We start from the raw sequence: 27,267 nt of genomic DNA, 5'->3' as shown, positions 1-27,267 counted from the left end.
ATTGGGGCTTCAAACTTTATATTTTCTAAAAAAATTTGATGAGATAATTTGTACTAAGAAATCAACTTAAATTTTGTACTGCCACATCTAATTGGGGTTTTCTCTTAATTAACAAGATAATGATGTTAATTACCATTAGCCAGATATACTTTGAGAGCAGTCACAGTTTAATAATCTTGTTTACATTGATAGAATTTGTTTCTGATCCATATAAGCTATGGACTTAAAAAAAGGAAACCTTTTTCTACGCTGCTTAGCCTCATGTAAACCCCTATCCTTACTGAGGAAAAAAATTAAGGTGGTTGTGCTAGGTGAACGTTAGCAATAGAATTATTGAAGTTTAGTAGAAAGAAATTCTCACATTTTACACATTTTCATGTAGTTAACTAGAGGTGTAATGATGTGACCAAACAACTGCTGCCATTAAGTCACTTCTGCTATGTCTTTGTCCTACCTTAATTGAGCTTCTCTAGCTGTGCCCTCGCCCTTAGTGGTCTTACCATTCCCATGGGTTGAAATACCCTCTGTAATATAGCTTTCACTAGGATGTATTGAAGTAACTCAAATATCTTACGACTTACAGTAAGAAAACCGCGTTCCTTGCTTGCGTCACTTGTCCCGAAGTTTTGCATTCGTTGTCCAGGGTTGGGCTGTGGCAGCTCCAGTCTGTGTGGCTGTGTTCTTTGTTTCTGAATTGAGGCTGAGGAGTGACTGGAACATGTTCTTATGGCTGAGGGAAAAGAGCAATGGCCAGTCCATTCAGTGTTTCTTAAAGCTTTTGCATGGATGTAGCGTACATCATGTCAGCTCTCCTTACGCAAACAAAGCAAGTCCCGTGGTTAGCCCTACAGCTGGGGGCTCTGGAAGTCAGGTGGCAACGAGCAGGGACTTAACGGCGCGTCCCTGAAGGAGGTTTTAGATCACATTTTGACTGTTCCTGATGGTTAAAATGGTATATATGTATAGATTTATGCTGACGTGGAGCACTTTTTTTTTTTTTTTCTAATCAAATAGGATTTTCTGCAAGGAATTTGTCTTACTCCTGACTGTGAAGGAATCATTTCAAAGATTATCATCTTCAGCAGTGGTGGTCAAGTGAAATGTGAAGTGAGTATTTAATAAAGGGGAAGTCTCCTTAAATTAATAAACAAAATGCTGATACCTTTTATAATATGATTTAAATTTGTGGAAGTTGTACTATTTGGATCTTGTGTTTTCCAGGAAAGAAGCAGTTACTTAATATAAGAAATTATAGGAAGCAATAGGATGTGAGAATGCTTCTGTGCATTGAAGGATTCTCATATTCTTTTATCTCCTAAAAGGAAGAGGAGGTCTTCTACATTTTAGTCTTACTGTTTTTACTCTTTTTAATAACCTTATTTTGTTAATTCCCGGTAAACGTTTGGGTGTTGGCGAGGTGGGGGATCTTAGGGAGGGAAGAGAGTGTCTTGAGGGATTACCTTTAGCCTCACTGTATGGGAGTTGGCAGGAGTGGGTTGTTGTAACGACATGTGTAGTTTATTTGATCTTCTGCTTACTCTTAATTTTTTTTTTAAGCTTCCTAAATTGTGTCTACTCTCTTGTTCCTCTTTTCAGTAAATTGTTTTGCTAAAGTTTTCTGGGCTTTTGTTTGGGTCAGAACATCATCACTGTTCCCTATCAAATTGAACATTGACTGTGTGTGCTTCTGAAATGCTTGTTACTTGTGGTTTTGTGCTTTATGTCATGGGAGCATGAGACAAATTTTGGATGTGTCTGTTTTATTTAAAGTTTGAACACAAAGTCATTAAAGAAAAGGTTCCTCCAAGACCTATTCTGAAACAGAAATGTTCTAGGTAAGATTTTTAATAATCAGTAGCTTAATAATGTCTATTAGAATATAATTCTGTTAAATGCAGATTTCTAAATTATGCTGTTTTTAAAATTGGCCCTGTACACATATCCAGATAAGTGGTTCTTAAGTGAATTTTATGGATATTTATAACTTTCAAGCCTAGATTGGTTAAATGCTAAAAACTTGAATTAAGAAGCATTATTTAATGGTTGAATTTATAAGTAAAATTATGAAATTGAACTATGAAATGACATGTTCAGTAGATTTGGCATTTGGATAAAAATTATATACTTAGCTCTCAGCTGTTGAAACTTTAATTCCAAAAGCATCTTTCCTTTTACTCTCTTCAGCAAACATTTTGAACCAGTGACTGTTTCTTACCCTGAAATATTCAGTGAAATGTCAAAATTATTCACTTCTATATCTTCTTGTTAAGATCAAATAATTCCAATCCTTTTTTCTTTTCTTTTTGGTCCTGCTTCTTGCTTTCCATTTTAAGAAGTGATTTTTTTCATCATTGGTGACCAGGAAAGAGCAGAAGAAAAGATGAACAGAATTATTTGTTGAGGAGAACTTGTTGTAACCATATTGACCAAATTCTGGTGTTGTGGGCCATTATTGGGTTGTGAAAATAATATTTTACTGTGGAAATGAGTATTTACATGTATTACCTTGCAGAGTCATTTTTACTATTCTTGTTTACCCTAAGCAGTAACTCAAATACATGGAAATAACATCTGCATGATCTGTACACGCCATCCTTAATTAGAAGTCACTGAGTCATTGAGGTTCTTGTGTTCATGAAACAAGTACACTTGTTTTGACAGAACTGACCACATCTCAAAAGTTTTTGATATTGAACAGAAGATATAGGCCAAGTTTTAACTAAAAAGGGAAACTTCTAACTTACACTAGGCAAATGAAAATAGTTAAGTGAGTTTATAACAAAGGTGAGTTATGACTAATTGTAAATACTTATCAGCCTAGAGAAGTTAAGGCTGAAAGAAGACAAAAAATTGAAGCGGAAGATCCAAAAAAAGGAAGCAAAAAAATTAGCACAAGAAAGATTGGAAGAGGACTTAAGGGAAAGTAATCCACCCAAAATTGAAGAGCAGAAAGGTATGCTGGGAGTCCAAGCCATGATAATAATATATTCTTGCTTAAAAGTATAAATATAAATATTCGTCTTGTTGGGCCTTATGTTAATTGTTATTGAATTGAAATTTAGATTTCCGTTGGCATTTTGATTTTATCACCATCTTCTGATTTACACTGAGGTGGGGAGGGGGTTGGTGTAAGGAACATTGAATTTAGAAGCAATATACAGGGATTGAAAACGCTACCCTGCCACTAACTCAGGGCAAACTGGCACTCTGTCCGTTTCCTTATCTCCAAAGTGCATGTGAGAATAATATCTGAAATTCCTATTGTATGTTTGACAGTGCTTTGTAAACCCTGCTACACAGATTTAAGTTCTGAAACGTTGAACTGTAAATTAGCCACTGATTATCTGAAATATGCTGAGTTCAAATAAAGAAGCAGTTCATACTAGGTGCCAGAGAGATTACCTAGTCCAGCCTTCTGTTTTACACCTGTCTTGTCAGCATTCCCTGATCAATATGGGAGCGGTCTCAGTAATTTACTGTTTCTGTGGACATACTTACTTTCAGGTTTTGGGTGGGGGGGAGGGGTTTGAGTTTTTTTTTTTAAATTGAGGTATAGTTTCAGGTGTACAACATAATGATTTGAAATTTGTATATATTGCAAAATGATTACCACAGTAAGTCCAATTAACATCCATCACCATACATACAGAATTTTTTTTTTCATGAGAACTTTCAAGATCTACATGCAAATATGCAAAACAGTATTATTAACTATAGTCACCATACTGTACGTTATAGCCCCAGGTATGCTTTGAGTTTTGAGTTGAAGTACGTTGTTCTCATTTTCTACTATGATGGCTGTTCCCAAAATGAAATATTTCCTCTTGTTGTCTTTATTTTTCATCTAGTATTCCATTAGTGTTTCACAAATCAATCACAATTATCTTCCCTACCGAAAAAATTTTTAGTGAACATTATTTACTTATTTTATATATATATATATATTTGTATTTAATTTATTGTCTTAGCTTCAAGAAGCTAAATGGACATTTTTAGGGGGAAATGCCTGGGTGGGAAGATGACTTCTGAGATATTTTCCAGCTTGGAATCAATGACTCCACAGGTCTATGATTTAGGATTCAACAATAAGATGAATAACATACAGTAACTACCAAATGTTAATTGTATTTATACCTGAAGAAATGATCCCTTCAACTCCAGGGAAAAACCCTTTGCATTCATGCATGAAACATATTTACTGAATATAAAGTTTGGGTAGTTGATGAGGCTCAGTTAGGATTTTTAGATGAGTGGTACAAGTGAAGGAAATAAGGTACTTGATATGTTCGATTTAATGTGAACTTTCATACCTTTTAAAGGTGTTAAATATTTTATTTATATTCCTAATTTAAAATTTCTTAGGCTATTTAAAACAACATAAAGAATACATCTGAGTCATGTTTTATATTGCTGTGTAATGTTATGTTCATTTTTTCTGAGTTTATAATATTTTGCAAATTGTTCCTCTTTTCTCCTTTTTACTGACCACTGTTGTTTATCCGTAGAAACTGTAGACAGTGTTCAGAGTTGCCAGTTCCTTGATGACAGAATTCTGCAGTGCATAAAGCAGTATGCTGACAAGATTAAGTCTGGGATACTGAATACTTCCAAGCTTCTCAAAGAGTTGCTTTCTTGGAAGGTTTTAACCACAGAAGACTACACAACCTGTTTTTCTAGCAGAAATTTTCTGAATGAAGCAGTCGACTATGTCATTTGTCATTTGGTTCAAGAAAAGAATAGAGTAAAGACAAGGGTGTTTCTGCATGTTTTGAGTGAACTTAAAGAAGTGGAACCAAAATTAGCCACCTGGATCCAAAAACTTAATAGCTTTGGTACGTCACTTAGTTCTAGAGATGCAGTTTCATAGGAAGGAATAACGTAGGCCTCTGAATCCTTTTTCATTTTCCTATCATCATTTATGATTTTTTAGAATGTAGAACCACAAATTTGTATGGTTAAAAATGCTATTTCCCCCAACTCACAATTTTTAGCTTACTTTATGGATGGGTTACAATATGCTTTTGTATAAGGTATAAACACAGGAAAGTTCAGTCAGTGAGGAAATCCAGTCCTATGTTATGCAAAACTATTTGTCCTTGTGTAAAGTACGTGAATACTGGGTACAACCATGGGTAAATAGCACCCCCTGGAGTCAACTGCTGGGGAGTGCCCTCTGGGATTGTGCAGTTTAGTAGTCACATTCCTTAGTGAAGAATTTCCAGGAAAGAGGGGGTGGAACTAAAAAATCTGTTTTAAAAAAGATTTTTCATAGTTTATTAATTTTATTTCACTGTAACTGTTTTTATATATCTCAATTATCCACTAACCAAATTACAAAACAGTTGAATTTCAAAATGCTTTAAATTGAAGTATAGTTGATTTACAGTATTGTGTTAATTTCTGCTGTACAGCAAAGTGATTCAGTTACACATATATATACATTCTTTTAAATTTTCTTTTCCATTATGGTTTATCTCGGGATATTGAATATCCCTGTGCTATACAGTAGGACCTTGTTGTTTATCCATTCAAAAAACTGCTGGGGAGTGCCCTCTGGGATTGTGCAGTTTAGTAGTCACATTCCTTAGTGAAGAATTTCCAGGAAAGAGTGGGTGGAACTAATTGCTTAGGATCACCTGAGGCAAATCTGTATGTAATGATTAAGAGAGAAATACCGTAGGGTTGACTTTCAGTGTTGTGAATCACAGGGTCATAAAATTCTGGTACTCTGCCCTGATTTTCCTAATGCGGTTGGGGAAGAACCCCCCAAGCAGGCTCCTTGACCAAAGCCATGTAAGGACTGCAGAAGGCAGCTGCAGAGAGAGTTGTTGACTAAACTAGATGGTGATCTCTTCTGGTACCAGGGCCTTGTTTGTCCTGGTGACCAGGTTGGCTGCTGCCTAGTGCTGTGGATGATTCACTTGGCACCTGCTGGGTAAAAAGGCTAGTGGGGGCCACAGCAGGGCAGGCCCTTTTAGCAGCCGTCTATAGAGAGAGTCTGCCTGACCTACCTTAGAGACATGGAGCTAATAGAATTCCAGGGTTTCAGAGAATATATTGATACGTTTCTGTCAGTAGAGACGAAGTAAGATGGCAGCAAACTTGGTGTAGTTGATAACTAAATGATGCTGTGTTAAGCATACATCTCCTTGGGTTTCTGGCCCAGGACAATTTCACCTAAGTGATGATTGCTATTAGTGTCTACTGACAATCAGACAAGTAAATTATAAAGTTATGTCTTACTTTAACCTGCTATATTTAACAGAGAGCTTAGTTTAAATGCAGTGGGAGCGGGGGTTAACGTTTCAGTACTAGGTGTGATCTCCCTTCACCTTAACGAGCACATGCTTTGTTGTGGGCCATAGATGGAGATGTGAATGTGGTATTTCTTCATTGCTGATTCCCTTGAACCTTGTATGAGTATTTTATGTGATCCCTGATTCTGGTGTTTAAATACACTAATTTTTCATGTAACATGACTTCTGCAAAGCTAACTGTTTCATCTGGAAGAAACAGCTGTCCAGGGTAATTTTAACTTGGCAACCTCTGCTTCATTTGCGGACTGAGAACCTGTGGTCCGTCCTGTGTTAGAGGCGTGTCGGGGGAGAGAACAGAGCCAATCCTTGCTTTTTGGCGGCTGTGTTAGTAGGTAGCAGGTGTTCACCTTTCAGTAGTGGCGTGTGAGGTTGCAGCCACCCCTTTTTCTGAGTTGGAGAAGGGAGGGATAAAAGCGGGAATAGTGACCACCTCGCATCTTGTGAGGAGGGTAAGGAGCCATGATATTTTGGGGGATAAGGTGTAGTTCTTGGAGGTGTTGGGTGAAGAGTTTACCCATTTTCTGTTTTATAGGCATTTGGGAAGTTCTGTATATTATTGGTATTTTGTTATTATGGAGTATATGTAGAAAAGCATTGTAAAATCTTGCCAGCTTATACTAATTGGAATGCAAATCATGAACTAGTGGAAAAGTTATTTTAATATTTTTAAAGGAATTTAATGCCTTTAAAAATGCCTTTTAAAGGCACTTAATCCATTTTATCTCCTAAGTCTGATAAAAATAACTATATTAATAGAAACCTTTGGCCTACCTTGTTCAACTGATGTGTTATAGTTAACATATTAATGTGAAATGGTGTTTCTAAAATGCATAATAGCTTGAACAAGTTTGTTCTCAATTATTTGAATGTTTTCACTGAAAACATTTCACTGAAAATGTCAGCAAACTATAGTAGAACTGCTTTCAGAGATGAATGTGATTTTACAGCAAATAATTTTCCCCTTCTTCTGACTTGGGTTTTGTTTTTATTATAGGCTTAGATGCCACAGGACCTTTTTTTTCTCGTTATGGGGCCGCTCTTAAGGAGCTTGATTTTAGCATCATGACTTTTCTCTGGAATGAGAAATATGGTCATAAACTAGGCTCTATAGAAGGAAAGCAGCTTGATTATTTCTGTGAGCCAGCGTCATTGAAGGAAGCGCGATGTTTAATATGGCTGCTGGAAGAACACAGAGACAAGTTCCCAGCACTGCATAATGCTTTGGATGAATTCTTTGATATAATGGGTATGTGGACTGAGTTTCAGTTTATATCTAATCTTAGAAAAAATCTCCAAAGGATCTAGCTTACTTAAATACTTAACAAAGAAAATAATGAAAATTATTATGGTACAACTGGCTTATTTGGGGAAATTAGTGTTAAGAATAGTGATTTTTTTTTTTAATGTCATAAAACCTTCTTACTCTGTGGAGTTAAGTGTTGTAGAGATATTCAGATGGATACATTACACGGACTATACACCATACTATTCTTATCGTAGGTATTTTGGCAGTGTCATGGCAGAGATTGTATATCAAAGGGGTGGAATTTCTTAGGAAATGGCTCGATTTGTAGCAATTAAGAAAACATTGGCCTGCAGAAGTAGGCGATGCTTGCAGAATCTAAAACAGATAGAATATGTATTGTAGTGGGAAGAGCCTAGAGCTGGGAGTCAAGAAAAGTAGGCTGTGGCCCAGCTTCTTCCCTAACTCAATTAATTAGAAACTTTCTTTTACTACTGCTTCAAGGCCCTGTGCTAGGTGTTAACAATTCAGAAATGCTTACGCTAGTCTCTGCCCTCAAGGACCTTATGTTTCAGAAAAGGCAGTAAAATGAATATACAGATAACTGTTAATACGGGAGAAGAGAGGACCAGAAAAAGTGCTGAGGGGTTCTCATCGGGGAGGAGGAAAGCCTTGGTGCAGGGGTAGAGTCCAAGTCCAGCTTTGAACATGGAGGTGGAATTTGACAGGTTGACATCCAGAATTAGAGACAGGGTGGAGGGGACTTGAGGAGGCTGCTTGGATAATGGCATGGAGTCCAGTTTGACAGAATAGGTTCACTAGTAGTTAATTCTTTAGCTTCTCTTGAATGTTAGTTTCTTCATCATTAAAATGAGGAATTGGAGCCAGTGATCTGTGTGATTCTGTTTTGTTCAAAATTTTAATATTCTTAGATTCTAGATTAATTTAAATTTCTTGTCTTTGGTACTGCATGTATCTCTTAGGATAATGCCTCGCCCCTGCCCCCCACCTTTTCCCTTAGCATCAGAAGTCTGCTTATATATTGTCAGGAGTTAGACGTTCAAATTTTGTGCCATTTGTTTTAAAGGGTACATGAAAAGGTCTGGCCTTGTACAAAAATGTTATGCATTATGAAGTTCAAATGCAGTATAAGGAACCGAAAAGCTTACTTTTGTTGTGGTTCTCAAATACAGGTGGCTTTATTTTCCTAGGACACTGCTTCATGACTGGAGGTGACATGCTTCTTGATAGCCTGAATTTATTGCCATCAGTTTGCTGCTGCTGGTAATAAAATGCTGTTCTGGGACTGAGCTTACAAAACTCAGTGCACGTTTGGATCACACAGGATAACTAAAAAGGACACAACCCTCTCATTATGTGTTTTCCCTGATTCTTGTGTTCTATACCTAAAGTATACAGTCCATCCAGTTGTGACTGTTTCTCTGCTTTTAGTCATAGGGTTGGAAGCCATCAGCCAAATGACCAGCCGACAGATTTTCAAGTTCACTACTTGTGCCTCTCACCCTCATCCCAGACATTTTCAATTTTGTCTCCTTTCATTTAAAGGAATGACTGTATTTCTTAAAACTTCAAAATCCACTGATCTTGTAAATAAGGGTACTCAATAATATCACCAATGCCGTGATAATTGGGAGACCCAGACTCTCCTGGATCCTGCATGCATTTCCCTGTTGGAATTTCTGTGTAGATGGCCAAGAGACCCATTAAGAGCAATATGGCTTAAGCCACTTGTATCTCTAGAGACCTGTTTTTCCTGGTTATCTCAGATAATAACGTTTTAATATTGTTCTTAAGCAGGAAACTCTGAAATTGGTCTCCACCCTTCCTGTTGCCTGTTACCCCATGTCTAGTTTGTTGCCAATTCAAATAAGCTTTATTTTTGATATGCCCTTCCCTGTCTACCTCCGCTTCCCTAGTCCAGGATCTTAATAATCTTTCCATGATTGCAGTAGCCTCCAAACTGGTCTCCATGCTTCTGACCCACCTACTCCAAATCTTTCTCTTACGTTGCTGTTAGTGACTCTTCTAGAACATCTGTCTGATCCTATAAGTCTTTTGTTTGGGAAGCACTTGCTTCATTTTGCCTACAAATTGAATTCACATTGTCTGTCTGGGTTCATCAGCACTCTCCCCATCTGCCCTCTGAATATACACCCCACTTCCTACTGTGTCCAAACCTGCATTGTGCTTTCCTTGCTCACATCCCACCCCTCTGCTTGTTCAAGTCTAACTTGTTCAAGTCCCCTCCTCCCCACATCCCTCCCTGACCCCTGACTCAGGCCACTCCCCTTGAAGACTTTATTATTCTATCAGCTTGTTTCCACTGTCTTTGCTGTGGCATTTAGCACACTGAGCTATGGGTGTTTGCCTCTTCGTGTAGCTTGCAGAACATGAGGTTATCGATGGCAGGGACTTCTCTATACATTTCTGTATTCCCTGCACCTAGCATAGAGTTTGGTGCCTAGAAAGCAGTCAAATTATGCTGAATTGGATTGAAATTTTGTGGTTCTTTGTAGTTGGTTTTCCGATGAGTTAGCCACTTTGCTCTTGGTTTCTAAGTTAAACTTATGTCAAAGCCAAATAAGGAGTAGAACATAGTGGATGTTAGTAGTATCTGGGGTGGTTTTCTTTAAGGCTTTAGTGTATCCTATGGCAATATAAACATTTTGTTTCCTCACAAAACCATCTGTATCTTCCTACAGACAGCCGCTGCACTGTATTAAGGAAACAGGACAGTGGTGATGTGCCAGTAAGTTATTTGATCACTTTCAACATTATGTTCTAATTCGTGTCAGCCAAAGGAAGAGAGGAGGACCCAGGCCAGTGTTTGTTTACATCACAAGAGGCGCTCGAGAACCAAATCTTGAGGACTTCTGGATAACGTGCACGATTTCCTTAGAAAGTTAATCCCAGTCTTCCTCTTGGAATTGGAACAACAGTCAGCACACTCTGAAGTTTAAATTAGACAATGTCCATAAGTTTTCACAACTAATAAATGTTAATCATAGATATAGGAAAGGAGTTCTTGAGTCATCTGCTGGCATAAAAATGAAACGTTATCTGTAATGATTAAAATTGCAATGTTTTGTTCTGTAAGGAAAACAAATGGACTTTGTTTTGAGAGGCTTACAATTGAGCTTAAGTTAAAATAATTCCAGAGTTGTCTTCCTTAGTAGTTTGTGGCAGTTTTCAGTCAGAAAGATACTTGTTTACTGATTTTTAGGATCAAGTCATCTATACTTGAAACTTTGTCTTAGCCCACTCTGTTAGACACTGTCTGGCTAACTGTAGAAACACAGCTGACATAGCCCATGGGAAGTAAATGCTTCTTCTGAATTCACTGTTTGTGCCCTGGTGTCTGGCCAGCTGTAGAATGTTGAGTTTGGTTTAGTAAAAGGAAAATCATTAAAATATGATCAGCATATAACTGGAATTACTTAATAAGTCTGATTAATTCCTTGAAATGACATAAACCTTGTTGAAAATGAGTACAACATGTTAGGTTGGAACAATTTTAGTTATAGCATTAGGCATCATTTAATTTTTTCTTATTTTCTATTATAAATCAAAACACTAGGGCTTAACGCACTATAGTGTTAATTTTTGTTAAACATTTCATGTACTTCAGCTTAGGACTAATCTATGAAAATCAGTATGGTATCTTTATAATATATGGCAGCTTCATAATGCTGTTATATGAATGTTCAATAATTTTTTTTTATGTTTTAGTTTAATTCTACCAAGATAAAAAACAAAGGCAAGAAAAAGAAGCCAAAAGATTCAAAGGTATGGAGTATTTTCTGTATTGATTCTTGTCCAAAATAATTAATTGAATATATTAATAAATATAAGAATTAACCAATTCTTGGGATATTTTGAAGCATTTTGTAGAGAAAGAATTTCTAGGCTTTCGTCTAAAGATGTTTTGGCAGTCTTCTACATTTTGAGGAAGTTTAAGGTTCATGTCATATATAAGTAATTCTTGAAAGAGACTCTTTATTGTCCTTTTTATTTTCTAGATATTTCCTAGTGAAATCATTGTCATGATGTAGGACTTTGTATGGCTGGTCATAGAGCAATGTGACCAAGGCTGCTTTGGGATCAGGCAGACCTGGGTTCTTATCTCGGTTCTACCAGTTGTTATTATTTTTATTATCTGTGCGACCTTGGGCAAGTTATTTGACTTCCGTGTGCCTTAGTGTCATTATCTGTATGACAAGACATGATACCTACTATTAATAACTAATAGAATTATTATCTAAAATATTCAAAATAAAGATACTGAATACTAATCATCATGACAGAATCTCAGAATTGAAAGGCTCCCTTCCTTCCTCTCACCTAAAGCTCTGCTTCAGGCGCATGACGTAACTAGGGCATTATTTTTAAGTCTTATGGTGGGTTCTTCGTGGCTCTCATGTATTGGGGGGATCAACTAGGGGGCAGGGGTTGAAAAAGTGAACAAATATTAGGGGAGGATGAGAGCAGCTTATAAGTTCCAATAAAACCTTTAATCTTTGACTATATGTCTTTAGTTTATCTAAAGTGAGAGTTTAAACAGTGATAATTAAAAAATTTTTAGAGCGTTAGAAGCTACCTAAATGTTAATTTGTGCCTATTTTTGGCTGTTGAAAGTTTTATTACTGTATGTTCCTGTTCACAAGAAAATTTAGATCAGTCATATATTGGCAGTTTGTATGCATATTTATTTATGTAAGCATTCATCAGTTTTAGTGGTAATTTTAAGGTGGAAAATCCTTGTCATTTTTCTGTCTTTTAAACCAGCCTATGTTAGTTGGGTCTGGAACCACTTCAGTCGCACCAAATAATGAGACTGTCACTTCAGGTGAAGACCATAAGTAAGTACAGTCTGAAAATTTTTGCTTTATTTGAGCTTAAAAGTGGTATTAATGTACTTTAAACTTGTGTTTTATTTCCCTAACTTCTCTAAAGATGTGCATCTATTAATGACAACCTGATGTGACCCCTCATGGTTGAATTTTTAGTGCGGCCTGTCAGTGTTAAGAATTCATATAAACTGCATTAAAATCACAGGGCTGATGACCTTCATTTGATAAGTTTGAGAACCTACTATGTGCAAGATACTGTGGGAAGATCGTAGGAAATATTCTTTAAAATGTTCAGTGAAGAGAATGTCCTGTTGATAATTACTAGGAAGATGTTTTGGAGGCTATAAATGATGTGGTTTAACCTTAGATGTTAGTGATTTCCAGTGGTAGCTGGTTGTTGAAACTGAGTTTTCAAGAGACAAATAGACATAAGAAATAAAACTAGTGAGAAGCAGTGACCTTTTTATATCATATTCCTATCTGGACCAAAAACCCACAAAATTTTTTCCCCCCACATTTCTTTTTTTTTAAATTAAATTAATTTGTTTATTAAGTTATATTATTACTATCCACTTTTTTCTGAATTTTATTTTACTTATTTTTTTATACAGCAGGTTCTTATTAGTTACCCATTTTATACATATTAGTGTATACATGCCAATCCCAATCTCCCAATTCATCACACCCCCACCCCCCTGCCACTTTACCCCCTTGGTGTCCACACGTTTGTTCTCTATATCTGTGTCTCAATTTCTGCCCTGCAAACCGGTTCATCTGTACCATTTTTCTGGGTTCCACATATACGCATTAATATACGATATTTGTTTTTCTCTTCCTGACTTACTTCACTCTGTATGACTGTCTCTAGATCCATCCACGTCTCTACAAATGACCCAAGTTTGCTCGTTTTTATGGCTGAGTAATATTCCATTGTATATACGTGCAACATCTTCTTTATCCATTTATCTGTCAGTGGCCATTTAGGTTGCTTCCATGACCTGGCTATTGTAAATAGTGCTGCAGTGAACATTGGGGTGCATGTGTCTTTTTGAATTATGGTTTTCTCTTGTCATATGCCCAGTAGTGGGATTTCTGGGTCGTATGGTAGTTCTATTTTTAGTTTTTTAAGGAACCTCCATACTGTTCTCCATAGTGGCTGTATCAATTTACATTCCCACCAACAGTGCAAGAGGGTTCCCTTTTCTCCACACCCTCTCCAGCATTTGTTGTTTGTAGATTTTTGATGATGCCCATTCTAACTAGTGTGAGGTGATAACCTCATTGTACTTTTGATTTGCATTTCTCTAATAATTAGTGATGTTGAGCAGCTTTTCATTTGCTTCTTGGCCATCTGTATGTCTTCTTTGGAGAACTGTCTGTTTAGGTCTTCTGCCAATTTTTGGATTGGGTTGTTTGTTTTTTTAATATTGAGCTGTATGAGCTGTTTATGTACTTTGGAGATTAATCCTTTGTCCATTGATTCGTTTGCCAGTACTTTCTCCCATTCTGAGGATTGTCTTTTCATCTTGTTTGTAGTTTGCTTTGCAAAGGCTTTTAAGTTTCATTGGGTCCCATTTGTTTATTTTTGTTTTTCTTTCCATTTCTCTAGGAGGTGCGTCAAAAAAGATCTTGCTGTGATTTACATCAGAGTGTCCTTCCTATGTTTTCCTCTAAGAGTTTTATAGTGTCCAGTCTTACATTTAGGTCTCGAATCCATTTTGAGTTTATTTTTGTGTATGGTGTTAGGGAGTGTTCTAATTTCATTCTTTTACATGTAGCTGGCCAGTTTTCCCAGCACCACTTATTGAAGAGACTATCTTTTCTGCATTGTATATCCTTGCCTCCTTTGTCATAGATTAGTTGACCATAGGTGCATGGGTTTATCTCTGGGCTTTCTATCCTGTTCCATTGATCTATATGTCTGTTTTTGTGCCAGTACCATATTATTTTGATTAGTGTAGCTTTGTAGTGTACTCTGAAGTCAGGGAGTCTGATTCCTCCAGCTCCGTTTTTTTCCCTCAAGACTGCTTTGGCTATTCGGGGTCTTTTGTGTCTCCATACCAATTTTAAGATTTTTTGTTCTAGTTCTGTAGAAAATGCTATTGGTAATTTGATAGGGATAGCATTGAATCTGTAGATTTCTTTGGGTAGTATAGTCATTTTCACAATATTGATTCTTCCAGTCCAAGAACATGGTATATCTCTCCATCTGTTTGTATCATCTTTAATTTCTTTCATCATTGTCTTATAGTTTTCTGCATACAGGTCTTTTGTCTCCCCAGGTAGGTTTATTCATAGGTATTTTATTCTTTTTGTTGCAGTGGTAAATCGGAGTATTTACTTAATTTCTCTTTCAGATTTTTCATCATTAGTGTATAGGAAGGCCATAGATTTCTGTGCATTAATTTTGTATCCTGCAACTTTACCAAATTCATTGATTAGCTCTAGTAGTTTTCTGGTAGCATCTTTAGGATTCTCTATGTATAGTATCATGCCATCTGTAAACAGTGACCATTTTACTTCTTCTTTTCCAATTTGTATTCCTTTTATTTCTTTTTCTGCTCTGATTGCCATGGTAGGGCTTCCAAAACTATGTTGAATAATAGTGGTGAGAGTGGACATCCTTCTTTTGTTCCTGATCTTAGAGGAAATACTTGCAGTTTTTCACCATTGAGAATGGTCTTTGCTGTGGGTTTGTCGTTTATGGCCTTTATGATGTTGAGGTAGGTTCCCTCTATGCCTGCTTTCTGGAGAGTTTTTATCATAAATGGGTGTTGAATTTTGTCAGAAGTTTTTTATGTGTCTATTGAGGTGATCATATGGTTTTTCTTCTTGAGTTTGTTAATATGGTGTATCACATTGATTGATTTGCATATATTGTAGAATCCTTGCATCCCTGGGATAATCCCACTTGATCATGGTGTATGATCCTTTGAATATGTTGTTGGATTCTGTTTGCTAGTATTTTGTTGAGGATTTTTGCATGTATATTCATGAGTGATACTGGTCTTTAATTTTCTTTTTTTGTAGTATCTTTGTTTCGTATCAGGGTGATGGTGGCCTCATGGAATGAGTTTGGGAGTGTTCCTTCCTCTGCAATTTTTTGGAAGAGTTTGAGAAGGATGGGTGTTAGCTGTTCTCTAAATGTTTGATAGAATTCACCTGTCCTGGACTTTTGTTTGTTGAAAGATTTTTGTTTTCTTTTGTTTTTGTTTTTGTTTTTGTTTTGGCGGTACGAGGGCCTCTCACCGCCGCGGCTCCTCCCGCCGCAGAGCACAGGCTCAGGATGCGCAGGCCCAGCAGCCATGGCCCACGGGCCCAGCAGTTCCGCGGCACGCAGGGTCCTCCCGGACCGGGGCACGAACCCGCGTCCCCTGCATCGGCAGGTGGACTCCCAACCATTGCGCCACCAGGGAAGCCCTGTTGAAAGATTTTTAATCACAGTTTCAATTTCATTACTTGTGATTGGTCCATCCATATTTTCTATTTTTTCCTGGTTCAGTTTTGGAAGGTGATACCTTTCTTAGAATTGGTCCATTTCTTCCAGGTTGTCCATTTTATTGGCATGGAGTTGCTTGTAGTAGTCTCTTCGGATGCTTTGTATTTCTGTGGTGTCCGTTGTAACTTCTCCTTTTTCATTTCTAATTTTAATGGTTTGAGTCCTCTTCCTCTTTTTCTTGATGAGTCTGGCTAATGGTTTATCAATTTTGTTTATCTTCTCAAAGAACCATCTTTTAGTTTTATTGATCTTTGCTATTGTTTTCTTTGTTTCTATTTCATTTATTTCTGCTCTGATCTTTATGATTTCTTTCCTTCTACTAACTTTGGGTTTTGTTTGTTCTTCTTTCTCTAATTCTTTTAAGTGTAAGGTTAGATTGTTTATTTGAGATATTTGTTGTTTCTTGAGTTAGGATTGTATTGCTGTAGACTTCCCTCTTAGAACTGCTTTTGCTGCATCCCATTGGTTTTGGATCATTGTGTTTTTGTTGTCATTTGTCTCCAGGTATTTTCTGATTTCCTCTTTGATCTCTCCAGTGATCTCTTGGTTACTTAGTAACATATTGTTTAGCCTCCATGTGTTTGTGTTTTTTACATTTTTTTCCCTGTAATTGATTTCTAATCTCATAGCATTGTGGTCAGAAAAGATGCTTGATAAGATTTCAGTTTTCTTAAATTTACTGAGGCTTGATTTGTGACCCAAGATGTGATCTGTGCACACGGAGAATATTCCATGTGTACTTGAGAAGAAAGTGTAATGTGTTTTTGGATGAAATGTCCTATAAATATCAATTATCAATTAAATCTGTCTGGTCTGCTGTGTCATTTAAAGCTTGTGTTTCCTTACTGATTTTCTGTTTGGATGATCTGTCCATTGGTGTAAGTGAGGTGTTAAAGTCCCCCACTATTATTGTGTTACAGTCGATTTCCTCTTTTATAGTTGTTAGCAGTTGCCTTATGTATTGAGGTGCTCCTATGTTGGGTGCGTATATATTTATAATTGTTATATCTTCTTCTTGGATTGATCACTTGATCATCATGTAGTGTCCTTCCTTGTCTCTTGTAACATTCTTTATTTTAAAGTCTGTTTTATCTGATGAGTATTGTTACTCCAGCTTTCTTTTGATTTCCATTTCCATGGAATATCTTTTTCCATCCCCACTTTCAGTCTGTATGTGTCCCTAGGTCTGAAGTGGGTCTCTTGTAGACAGCATGTAATATGCGTCTTGTTTTTGTATCCATTCAGCAAGCATGTGTCTTTTGGTTGGAGCATATAATCCATTCACGTTTAAGGTAATTCTCGATATGTATGTTCCTATTACCATTTTCTTAATTGTTATGGGTTTGTTTTTGTAGGTCCTTTTCTTCTCTTGTGTTTCCCACTTTGAGAAGTTCCTTTAGCATTTGTTGTAGAGCTGGTTTGGTGGATTCTCTTAGATTTTGCTTGTCTGTAAAGCTTTTGATTTCTCCATCGAATCAGAATGAGATCCTTGCCAGGTAGAGTAATCTTGGTTGTAGGTTCTTCCCTTTCATCGTTTTAAATATATCATGCCACTGCCTTCTGGCTTGTAGAATTTCTGCTGAGAAATCAGCTGTTAACCTTATTGGGAGTTCCCTTATATGTTATTTGTCGTTTTTCCCTTGCTGCTCTCAAGAATTTTTCTTTGTCTTTAATTTTTGTCAGTTTGATTACTGTGTGTCTTGGCGCGTTTCTTCTTGGGTTTATCCTGCCTGGGACTCTCTGCGCTTCCTGGACTTGGGTGGCTATTTCCTTTCCCATGTTAGGGATGTTTTCAACTGTATCTCTTCAAATATTTTCTCAGGTCCTTTCTCTCTCTCTTCTCCTTCTGGGACCCCTATAATGTGAATGTTGTTGTGTTTAATGTTGTCCCAGAGGTCTCTTAAGCTATCTTCATTTCTTTTCATTCTTTTTTCTTTATTCTATTCCGTGACAGTTAATTCTACCATTCTGTCTTCCAGGTCACTTATCTGTTCTTCTGCCTCAGTTATTCTGCTATTGATTCCTTCTAGAGTAGTTTTCATTTCAGTTATTGTGTTGTTCATCTCTGTTTGTTTGTTCTTTAATTCTTCTAGGTGTTTGTTCTTTAATTCTTCTAGGTCTTTGTTAAACATTTCTTGCATCTTCTCCATCTTTGCCTCCATTCTTTTTCCGAGGTCCTGGATCATCTTCACTATCATTTTCTGAATTCTTTTTCTGGAAGGTTGCCTATCTCCATTTCATTTAGCTGTTTTCTGGGGTTTTATCTTGTTCCTTCATCTGGCACATAGCCCTCTGCCTTTTCATCTTGTCTGCCTTTCTGTGAATGTGGTTTTTGTTCCACAGGCTGCAGGGTTGTAGTTCTTGTTTCTGCTGTCTGCCTTCTGGTGGATGAGGCTATCCAAGAGGCTTGTGCTAGCTTCCTGATGAGAGGGACTGGTGATTGGTAGAGCTGGGTGTTGCTCTGGTGGGCAGAGCTTGGCAAAACTTTAATCTGCTTGTCTGGTGATGGGTGGGGCTGGCTTCCCTTCCTGTTGGTTGTTTGGCCTGAGGCAACGCAACACTGGAGCCTACCGGGCTCTTTGGTGGGGCTAATGGAGGACTCTGGGAGGGCTCACACCAAGCAGTACTTCCCAGAACTTCTGCTGCCAGTGCCCTTGTCCCCACGGTGAGCCACAGCCAACCCCCGCTTCTGCAGGAGACCCTCCAACACCAGCAGGTAGGTCTGGTTCAGTCTCCTATCGGGTCACTGCTCCTTCCCCTGGGTCCCGATGCGCACACTACTTTGTGTGTGCCCTCCAAGCGTGGATCTCTGTTTCCCCCAGTCCTGTCGAAGTCCTGTAATCAAATCCTGCCAGCCTCACAGTCTGATTCTCTAGGAATTCCTCCTCCCCGTTGCCAGACCCCCAGGTTGGGAAGCCTGACCGGGGGCTCAGAAGCTTCACTCCAGTGGGTGTATTTCTGTGGCGTAAGTGTTCTCCAGATTGTGAGTCACCCACCCAGCAGTTATGGGATTTGATTATATTGTGATTGCACCCCTCATACTGTCTCCTTGTTGCTTCTCCTTTGTCTTTGGATGTGGGGTATCTTTTTTGGTGAGTTCCAGTGTCTAACTGTCAATGATTGTCCAGCAGTTAGTTGTGATTCCGGTGCTCTTGCAAGAGGGAGTGAACGCACGTTCTTCTGCTCCGCCATCTTGAACCAATCTCTCTTCCCCTTTTCTTTCTTTTTGTTTGTTTTTTTGTTTGTTTGTTTTTTGCGGTACACGGGCCTCTCACTGTTGTGGCCTCTCCCGTTGCGGAGCACAGGCTCCGGACGCGCAGGCTCAGCGGCCATGGCTCACGGGCCCAGCCGCTCCGCAGCATGCGGGATCTTCCCAGACCGGGGCACAAACCCGTGTTCCCTGCACCGGCAGGCGGACTCCCAAACACTGCACCACCAGGGAAGCCCCCCCACGTTTCTTAAATGAGTTGCAATAACAGTTGGCTTTGCACATTTCCATGGATTCTTTGAATGGAGGAATTGTTTTAAGTTAAAATAATAGTAGCCTATATTTTGATAGCACTTATGTACCAGGCACTATTTTAAGAGCTTTTTATGTATAACTCATTTAATCCACTCTTTTTTCTAGGAGATAAGTAGTATTATTATATTCATTTTACAGATGAGGAAACACAGGCACAGTGTAGTTGAGTGTCCAAGAACACAAAGCTTGTACATAGCAGAGCCAGAATTTAAATCAGCAGTCTGGTTTACAGCCCACACTCAAACTATTATATCTTTTTAGAGTGCTAGAATCTTATACTGTGTTTTTTTAAATCTTTTTATTTAAGTACCTTTTACCAGTCTCAATCTCACCTTGACTTAAATTGATAGCAGTTATAATAAACGCCATCATTTTTCTCTTTAACAGGTTACAATTAATGCAACATTGATTTTTTTATAACCAGAATTTTAAAAATATTTGCTCTTGGTAGCAAGAGTAAGTAATTAAAAGTACTTAGGTATCTTGTACCTTACTTAGTAGTTAGGTATCTTGTACCTTATTCAGTAGTCACATATCTCGTACCTTACTCAGTAGTCAGGTATCTCTTGACTGTAATTGTGGAAAGGTAACCGTTCTGCATTAAATTCTCTGGTAGTGTTTTTTTGCATCCTGAAGTTGAGTAATATGTTACTATCTTTATTTCAATTTAAATGTTACTCTGGGCCACCTGAAAGTTAATTATTCACAGAATTGTGTGTGTGTTTTTTTTAATCAGCAAACGCAATTCAGATTCTGCAGGCCCATTTGTAGTGCCTGACCATCTTCGTCATGATGTAGAAGAATTTGAAGCTCTGTATGAACAGCACAGTAATGAATATGTTGTCCGTAATAAGAAGCTGTGGGACATTAACCCAAAACAAAAATGTTCAACTCTATATGAGTAAGTAGTTTAACATTCCTACAACTATTATACTGAGGCTGCCAGTTAAAGATCTTAAGTTGTTTACTTTGTGTCCCTTTATGTTTATTAAAGGAATCAATGATTGGCTCACAAACTCTGGGGAAGAAAAGTGTTTTTATGGCTTTTGTCATGTATTACACAAAGTTAATTGAGGATTTTTAACTATTACATTTAGAATCCTAATGATTGTTAGTTTTGTCAGTTTGAGCTGCTAATGTAAATTCTGTCTATTTCCAAAACTATTCTGGTATGCCCTGATAGGACTGATGAACAGTTTCCAGCCATAATCTTTTATCGTGAATTCCAAAGTATATACATTTGGCAAGGAGTAGTATAATTTTTGATCTCATTGTCCTTCTGTTGATGATGCAATTGTTTGGCATCTCCTGAGTCCAGTGACAATGAATGTGGCTTGGTGAAGTACTACCCTTTAATGGGGACGGGGTACCAGCATCTGGTTATTACTGCTGCTAAGATAGCTGTCCAACTGTGATGGTATACGACACACATAGAACCCTGTATCTCTTTATTGTATTGAAAACTTGACTTCCAGACATTTATCTAAGAAAAGCGAAGCAGACTTTTCCTTTAAAGAAACCTTGGGCTGAATTACTCTTGGATTGAAAATATGAATGTGAAATTAACACTAGGGGACTTCCCTGGCGGTCCATGATTCAGCACTTCTACTGCAGGGGGCACGGGTTCGATCCCTGGTCGGGGAACTAAGATCCTGTATGCCACATGGCATGGCCAAAAAGAAGAAAAGAGAAATTAACACTAAAGTCAAGTCTTTGTGGGGTGGATACAGTAGTGGAGTAAAGAGTTCAGAAAAATCTAGGAAACGTTTGCCTTTTTTTTTTTTTTTTTTTAGCTTGGCATTAGTAAGTTGTACATGATGCCTTCCTTAGGAAAAGAAGTTGAGGGGCAAAGATCTGCAACAGAAAATTAATTTGAAAGCAAACTCCTGTCTCAGAAAAGAGGGGATATATGTATACGTATAGCTGATTCACTTTGTTGTACAGTAGAAACTAACACAACATTGTAAAGCAACTACACTCCAATAAAAATTAATTTAAAAAAATGCACTCCTGGACAACCTGTCACTCATCTATAATTTGGCTATTGTTACTTCTGTTTTTCTCAGTTGCATTGTTCCTATTCAGTCTTGTGATATCCTCTTGGATCCCTTTTCATGGTTTTTCTTCAGAGTTGAAGTGCTAAGCAAATCATATTCTCAGAGAACTGGATGACACCCTGGAATCAGCTCTAAAACTGTACTAGTATTTCTTAAAACATGCTGGACTTCACCTCAAGCATCCAAAACTGAAGCTAAACTGTAGTTTTCAGGAGCTTGCTTCTTAAAGAATTTATTACCACTATAAGTGTGAAGAAATTTAATAACTTTATGAGAAACCATTAGGCTGATTTGTTTGTATATTTTGAGATAGAATTTATATCTTACAATAGGAGAAAGTCAAGAAGCTACAGGAAGTTATACCTCAAAACATAATTCTTTCCTTGAATTTTCAAAAGTAAACATGTAATGATTGGCTGAAGAATGATTTTTTTAGTGGCCAATGGGTAAGAGAAAGAAAAATAAAATTATTGTATATGAAAAGAGTGTAGAGTAGAAACATATTAGACAAGAAGTCAAGAATACTATGATAACTGCTGTTGCTGTTAACTTTTTCTTGATGTAAGTATTTCAGTTTAAAGTAGGGGGTTGGGACTGATTTTTTTTTTTCAGTGACCTCCACCTTGTTCTAACATTTTATGATACACATAGTTGAAGCATAATAAATTTCAATAGGTGGCATTCTACATTCAGTTTTTCCTAACATCTCTTTAGTAGTGTTAATTAGTCAAGATTTATTAACCACTTAAGGTTAAGCACTGGGGAAGATTTCAGAAAAAGTAGAAAATGTAGTTCTGTCACGCAGCTTACAAGTAGCAGGAGCGCAAAATTGATCATTGGTTGAATCACAGTGTATTGCAAATAAAAATGACTTTGTGCAATAAGAATCAGGTTTTTTCTCCCTATCAGTCTTTGCCTACCAAAAAGAAAATGTGGTTCTTGCTTACTTGTCATGCTCTCTTCCAAGAAAGAGGGAACTGGGTCCTCATCTTTTAATCTATTTCTTTAAAAAAAAAAAAAAAAGGAATCATGAGCATGTGGAAAACTGATTTTTCAAAGGGGCACAAGCAGAATAGTAGGATGGGAATGCTTTTGGAAATATTTTTCCCATTCCTATCCCTTGCCCCTGTTCTGACAGTGACATGCACTAGCACGTGACAGTCCATTAAGGACCATTTAAGACACTAATGATCATCATTGAATTATGAAAATATACATACACATATTTGCAAATGGGAAAATATTTGAAAATCATATATCTGATAAGGGGCTAATATCCAAAATGTATGAACAACTGATACAACTCAATAGCAAAAAAACCAAACAGTCCAATTAAAAAATGGGTAGAAGACCTGAATAGCCATTTTCCCAAAGAAGGCATACAGATGGCCAACAGGTACATGAAAAGATGTTCTGCATCATTAATCATTAGGGAAATGCAAATCAAAAACACAATAATGTAATAACCTACAACGGAAAGTAACCTGAAAAAAAAAATATATAACTGAATCACTTTGCTGTAAAACCTGAAACTAACACAATATTATAAATCAACTGTACTTCAGTTTAAAAATAAACACACAATAAGCTATCATCTCCATCTCATACCTGTTAGAATAGCTTTTACGAAAAAGACTAGAAATAACAAGTGTTGGCAAGGATGTGGAGAAAAGGGAACCCTTGTTCACTGTTGGTGGGAAGGTAAATTGGTATAGTCACTATGGAAAACAGTATGGAGGTTCCTTAAAAAATGAAAACATGTACATGTATGTAATATAGCAACTATTGTTATCTGTGGTAAAATTAATTTTATTATTATTTTTATCACTTCCGTCAAGCACAGCATGGCCAGTCTTTGCCTCAGGTTCTGAAGTGCAAGAACACTGTCCCTATTAGAGTCTGGATTATGAAGAAATGATATTTGTGCTATCTTGGGCCCCATGTTTATCTACAGAGACTATTTTTCAAGGCTAGAAAAGCATATAAATAGAGTTAAAGTTCATTTTGTGTTGCATTTCAAATAACAATCACTATAAAAATTTTATTCACAATGTGGTTATAATGCTATTTTTCTTTGGGCTAGGGACCCTTGTTGAATTAAATTTTGTTCTGTTTGAATGTATGAAAAATTCATTGCTATTTAGCCAGTGGAAAAAACATGGAGGCTCTATTTCTTTGAAAAAAAGGTACATATCCTTTCAGACTTTTTATTTTATTTTTTTGGCTGCACCGTGTGGCATGCAGGATCTTAGTTCCCTGACCAGGGCTCAAACCCATGCCCCTTGCAGTGGAAGTGTGGAGTCTCAACCACTGGACCAGGGAAGTCCCCAGACTTTTAAAATGTTTATATGTATGAAGTATATGTTTTGGACTTTATAAGCTGTTATTTAACTATACACTCAGCTTTGTCATTTGCCCCTTTCACCTAAAAATGCATGGTGAGCATTTTTTTGTATCCTTAAGTATTCTCCAGGAATCTGACTTTTATTAGTTACTCAATAATCATCACCGTATCTAATCATCATTCATGTTGCGAACTCTTGAAAAGCTCTTTGCTAAATTACTGGTAATGGTTTTCTTTCCTGTGGTCTCTGTTCTTTAGTGATCCCATTTTGGATTTAAGTATTTTAATGCAGGTAGAAAAGCTTTATTTTTTAATGATTCTCTTTAGTATTCATCACGGAGAGCAAAAAGTAAATAGACATACACCACTGATGAATTATCTGCTGTTGCTTGTGGCAGCTAAACACCAACTGGAAAGGTGTCTCTTGGGACAGATTGTGGGGTCAGTGTTATTTATACCAATTGGCCAGGACCCTCAGCAAGGGTTATTGTTCCTGAGGCTACAGTGATTTGCTTCTTTTTACCTTATTATCCTCCCTCAACAGTATCTGCTTTTAGAGATTTCTCATTAAAAATCAAGTTTGATTAGAATCTTAAGGCAAACGCATGTTTAACCTGTTACCTTGCAAAACAACATGTATGTAGGGGAGTTTCTATTGCAGAGCTTATTCTAAGGGGAAAATGTTTATCAAAAAACACTTTAAAAGAGACTGACGGCTTTTAAGTATTTAGATCAGCCGTGCGGACAAAGAGAAGTGGCTTTTGGTCTTTATGTTTCAGTATAGCAGTTGCTTTGAATAGGGGTTAATCACTTGTAATTGTCCTGTGCATTTATGTGCAGCAGCATCTGCACATAAAGTGGTTTTCATTTGCTTTAAAGAAGTATTGTTTTTACCTTCCTCCTGAATAAGTTATCTTCCTGGTTAGCTTTAATTTACTAAGAATATTCCTTTGGAGGTTTTTGCTCTTGAAAAAGCCTTCTTAGTGTACATGGTATGTGTCTTTCTTGCTAGTTGTGCCACTTTTAACAGACTGAATACCAAATTCAAATGGGAGAGGAAGCCTCTTTGAGCCTGGCACAAGAATGGCAAAAGAACATGGCCCCAGAACTGGAGTGAACAAACCCAGTCCACAGATGGAGGCAGGTTAAGGGATTGGCCCCATTACTGTGGATCTGATCCTGCACTGTGGTGGCTTATTGATCAGACCTGATTGATTTCAGTAATTCTGAATCATTGTATATTCCTAAACAGAGAAATGTTAATAGATTTACTATATGTAAATTCCAATAGGATTTTTTTGAAATTTGATTTCCTTTTTTCATTTGATGTTCTTGTTATTGATAGCCTTGTTAATTCTCTTAAGTCTCTTTGCTTTTCATTGTTTTTTAAAATATATTGAATAATTATTTAACTGAAACTTATAAAAATAACTTTTTAATCTCATTTTGTTTTTTTCCCCAAGGTTTTTTAAAGGATTATTTTCTGAGGGGTAAACAAAATTTGATTTATAGTATCATTGATTACAGTTAGCCTCTCTCAGGTTTAATATGGGTATAATATGTGTGTTGGGGAGGCGTCAAGATCAATTAGAAGTGGAGTAGTATTTTGCTTTGGGAGAAATTTGGGGAAATATTTTTTTCAGATAAACATGTACAAGTACTTCCTTATAATAACTTATGTAAATTTTTTCCAAGTTATTTCTCTCAGTTGTTAGAGGAACATGGTCCCTTGGACATGAGTAACAAGATGTTTTCTGAAGAATATGAGTTTTTCCCAGAAGAAACTCGACAGATACTAGAAAAAGCAGGAGGTTTGAAATCTTTTCTCCTGGGATGTCCTCGTTTTGTTGTGATTGACAACTGTATTGCACTGAAGAAAGTTGCGTTACGGCTTAAGAAAAAGAGAAAGAAGAAAAACATTAAGACAAAAGTAGAAGAAATTTCGAAAACAGGAGAGTATTTACGAGTTAAACTACCGCTGAATCCAACTGCTAGGGAATTTAAACCAGATGTGAAATCCAAACCAGTGTCTGACTTACCTTCAGCACCAGCTTCTGAGGATGTGAAGCCCCACCTTACATCTGCTAATTCTCCCCAGTCACCTTGTGAAGCCGTGAAGCCGAAACTAATTTCCGATAATTCTTCCAAATCAGTTTCTGAGGATGAGAAGCCCAAAGGGGTGTCTTCTGATTTTCCCAAACCAGTCTCCGAGGAGACAAGTCACAAGCATGTCTCTTCTAATTGTCCCAAACCAGTTACGGAGGATATGAAACCAACCTATTGGACCCAACCCCAGTTGGTCACAGGATACTGTACATATCTTCCCTTTCGGGGATTTGACATTACCCAGACACCACCAGCGTTTATAAATGTGTTACCGACTTTGCCCCAGTATAGCATTTACGCACCTCTGGCCAGAGTTTCTTCTGAATATCAGCTGCAAAGATCAATACCAGTGGTGCCGTCTTTTGTAGCCAGTGACATAACAGAAGTGCATTTTGAGGGCCATCACTTCAGTGCTGAGAATGCCCCTGGTAACCAGATTGCCTCTGAAACACAAATACTTCAGGAATCTTTGGAAATATCAGTAAAGTCACAGTGCATCACGGACGGTGCTGATACAGCCCAAAGTGAGTCTGACAGAAATGATGACCACTGTGGAAATTCTGCCAAGCAGGAAGTAAATCCAGAAAGCACCCATGAAGTAACAGATACTCCACATACACAAATGGTTGCCGTACAGGTAAGACTGAAAATAGAAAGTCTTCTTAAAACTAAAGTTAAATTTTCCTCCTCATTTTTCATTGCCATTATATTTACTAAAATTCTTTAAAATGATGGACTTTATGAATCCTTTTGTAGGGCATGACAGGTAATGCCAGGAGGAATTTTTGGGTTTAGTAAATAACAACCTTCCTATCCAAGTTTTGCACCAGTTGAGAAGTAAGATAGTGGAACCAGCAGATGGAGCCAAAACATCACCTTGATAATTAATAAAAGTATGGCAGGAAGATGTGGCTGTTTCTGTAGAGAAACAGAATGCATGTTCTGAGAGTGAAGCCCATGACATACCAGCTTCCCCACCTAGTTACAGCAGTGCTGGACTAGAAGGCCTCCTAACTTGGGTGCCTGCCCCTAAGACATAGTGCATGGAGAAGGAAGGGGAAAACATGCTTTCTGCATGGGCAGCTCCCAAGAAAAAGAAAAAAGGAAGAGTCTGGGCTGCACATGCCCCACACCAGGGGAGGAGTGAGGGAGTTAAAAGACACAACCAGATAGAGAGAAACAAGAGAGATGTGAATAAAAGTTCCTTCCTGACAAGCACGGTAATAAGCTAAGGTTTCTCTATAGTTAACTTCATCAGGCATGAATTCATTAAATCCTTATTGGTTATCCTCCTACTCATTAAGTTT

General features: G+C 37.4%; 1 protein-coding gene across 1 annotated transcript in view; it reads left to right on the top strand.

Annotated features, from left to right (window-relative positions):
• Nucleotides 1-27,267, top strand: part of TTC3 (tetratricopeptide repeat domain 3) — a 140,983-nt gene that overhangs the window by 75,076 nt on the left and 38,640 nt on the right. The window contains exons 25-34 of the mRNA XM_007470490.1: nucleotides 1,015-1,107; nucleotides 1,771-1,835; nucleotides 2,817-2,953; nucleotides 4,506-4,832; nucleotides 7,312-7,563; nucleotides 10,284-10,330; nucleotides 11,311-11,367; nucleotides 12,367-12,440; nucleotides 20,190-20,354; nucleotides 25,550-26,597. Of these exons, the coding sequence (XP_007470552.1) occupies nucleotides 1,015-1,107; nucleotides 1,771-1,835; nucleotides 2,817-2,953; nucleotides 4,506-4,832; nucleotides 7,312-7,563; nucleotides 10,284-10,330; nucleotides 11,311-11,367; nucleotides 12,367-12,440; nucleotides 20,190-20,354; nucleotides 25,550-26,597 (2,265 nt within the window). The remainder of the gene's footprint in view (nucleotides 1-1,014; nucleotides 1,108-1,770; nucleotides 1,836-2,816; nucleotides 2,954-4,505; nucleotides 4,833-7,311; nucleotides 7,564-10,283; nucleotides 10,331-11,310; nucleotides 11,368-12,366; nucleotides 12,441-20,189; nucleotides 20,355-25,549; nucleotides 26,598-27,267) is intronic.

This window comes from Lipotes vexillifer, unplaced genomic scaffold (genome assembly GCF_000442215.2).
Source record: "Lipotes vexillifer unplaced genomic scaffold, Lipotes_vexillifer_v1.1 scaffold402, whole genome shotgun sequence".
Classification (NCBI taxonomy): domain Eukaryota; kingdom Metazoa; phylum Chordata; class Mammalia; order Artiodactyla; family Lipotidae; genus Lipotes; species Lipotes vexillifer.
Note: the sequence above shows the minus strand (reverse complement) of the source record. Positions and strands in the feature narration are given on the sequence as shown.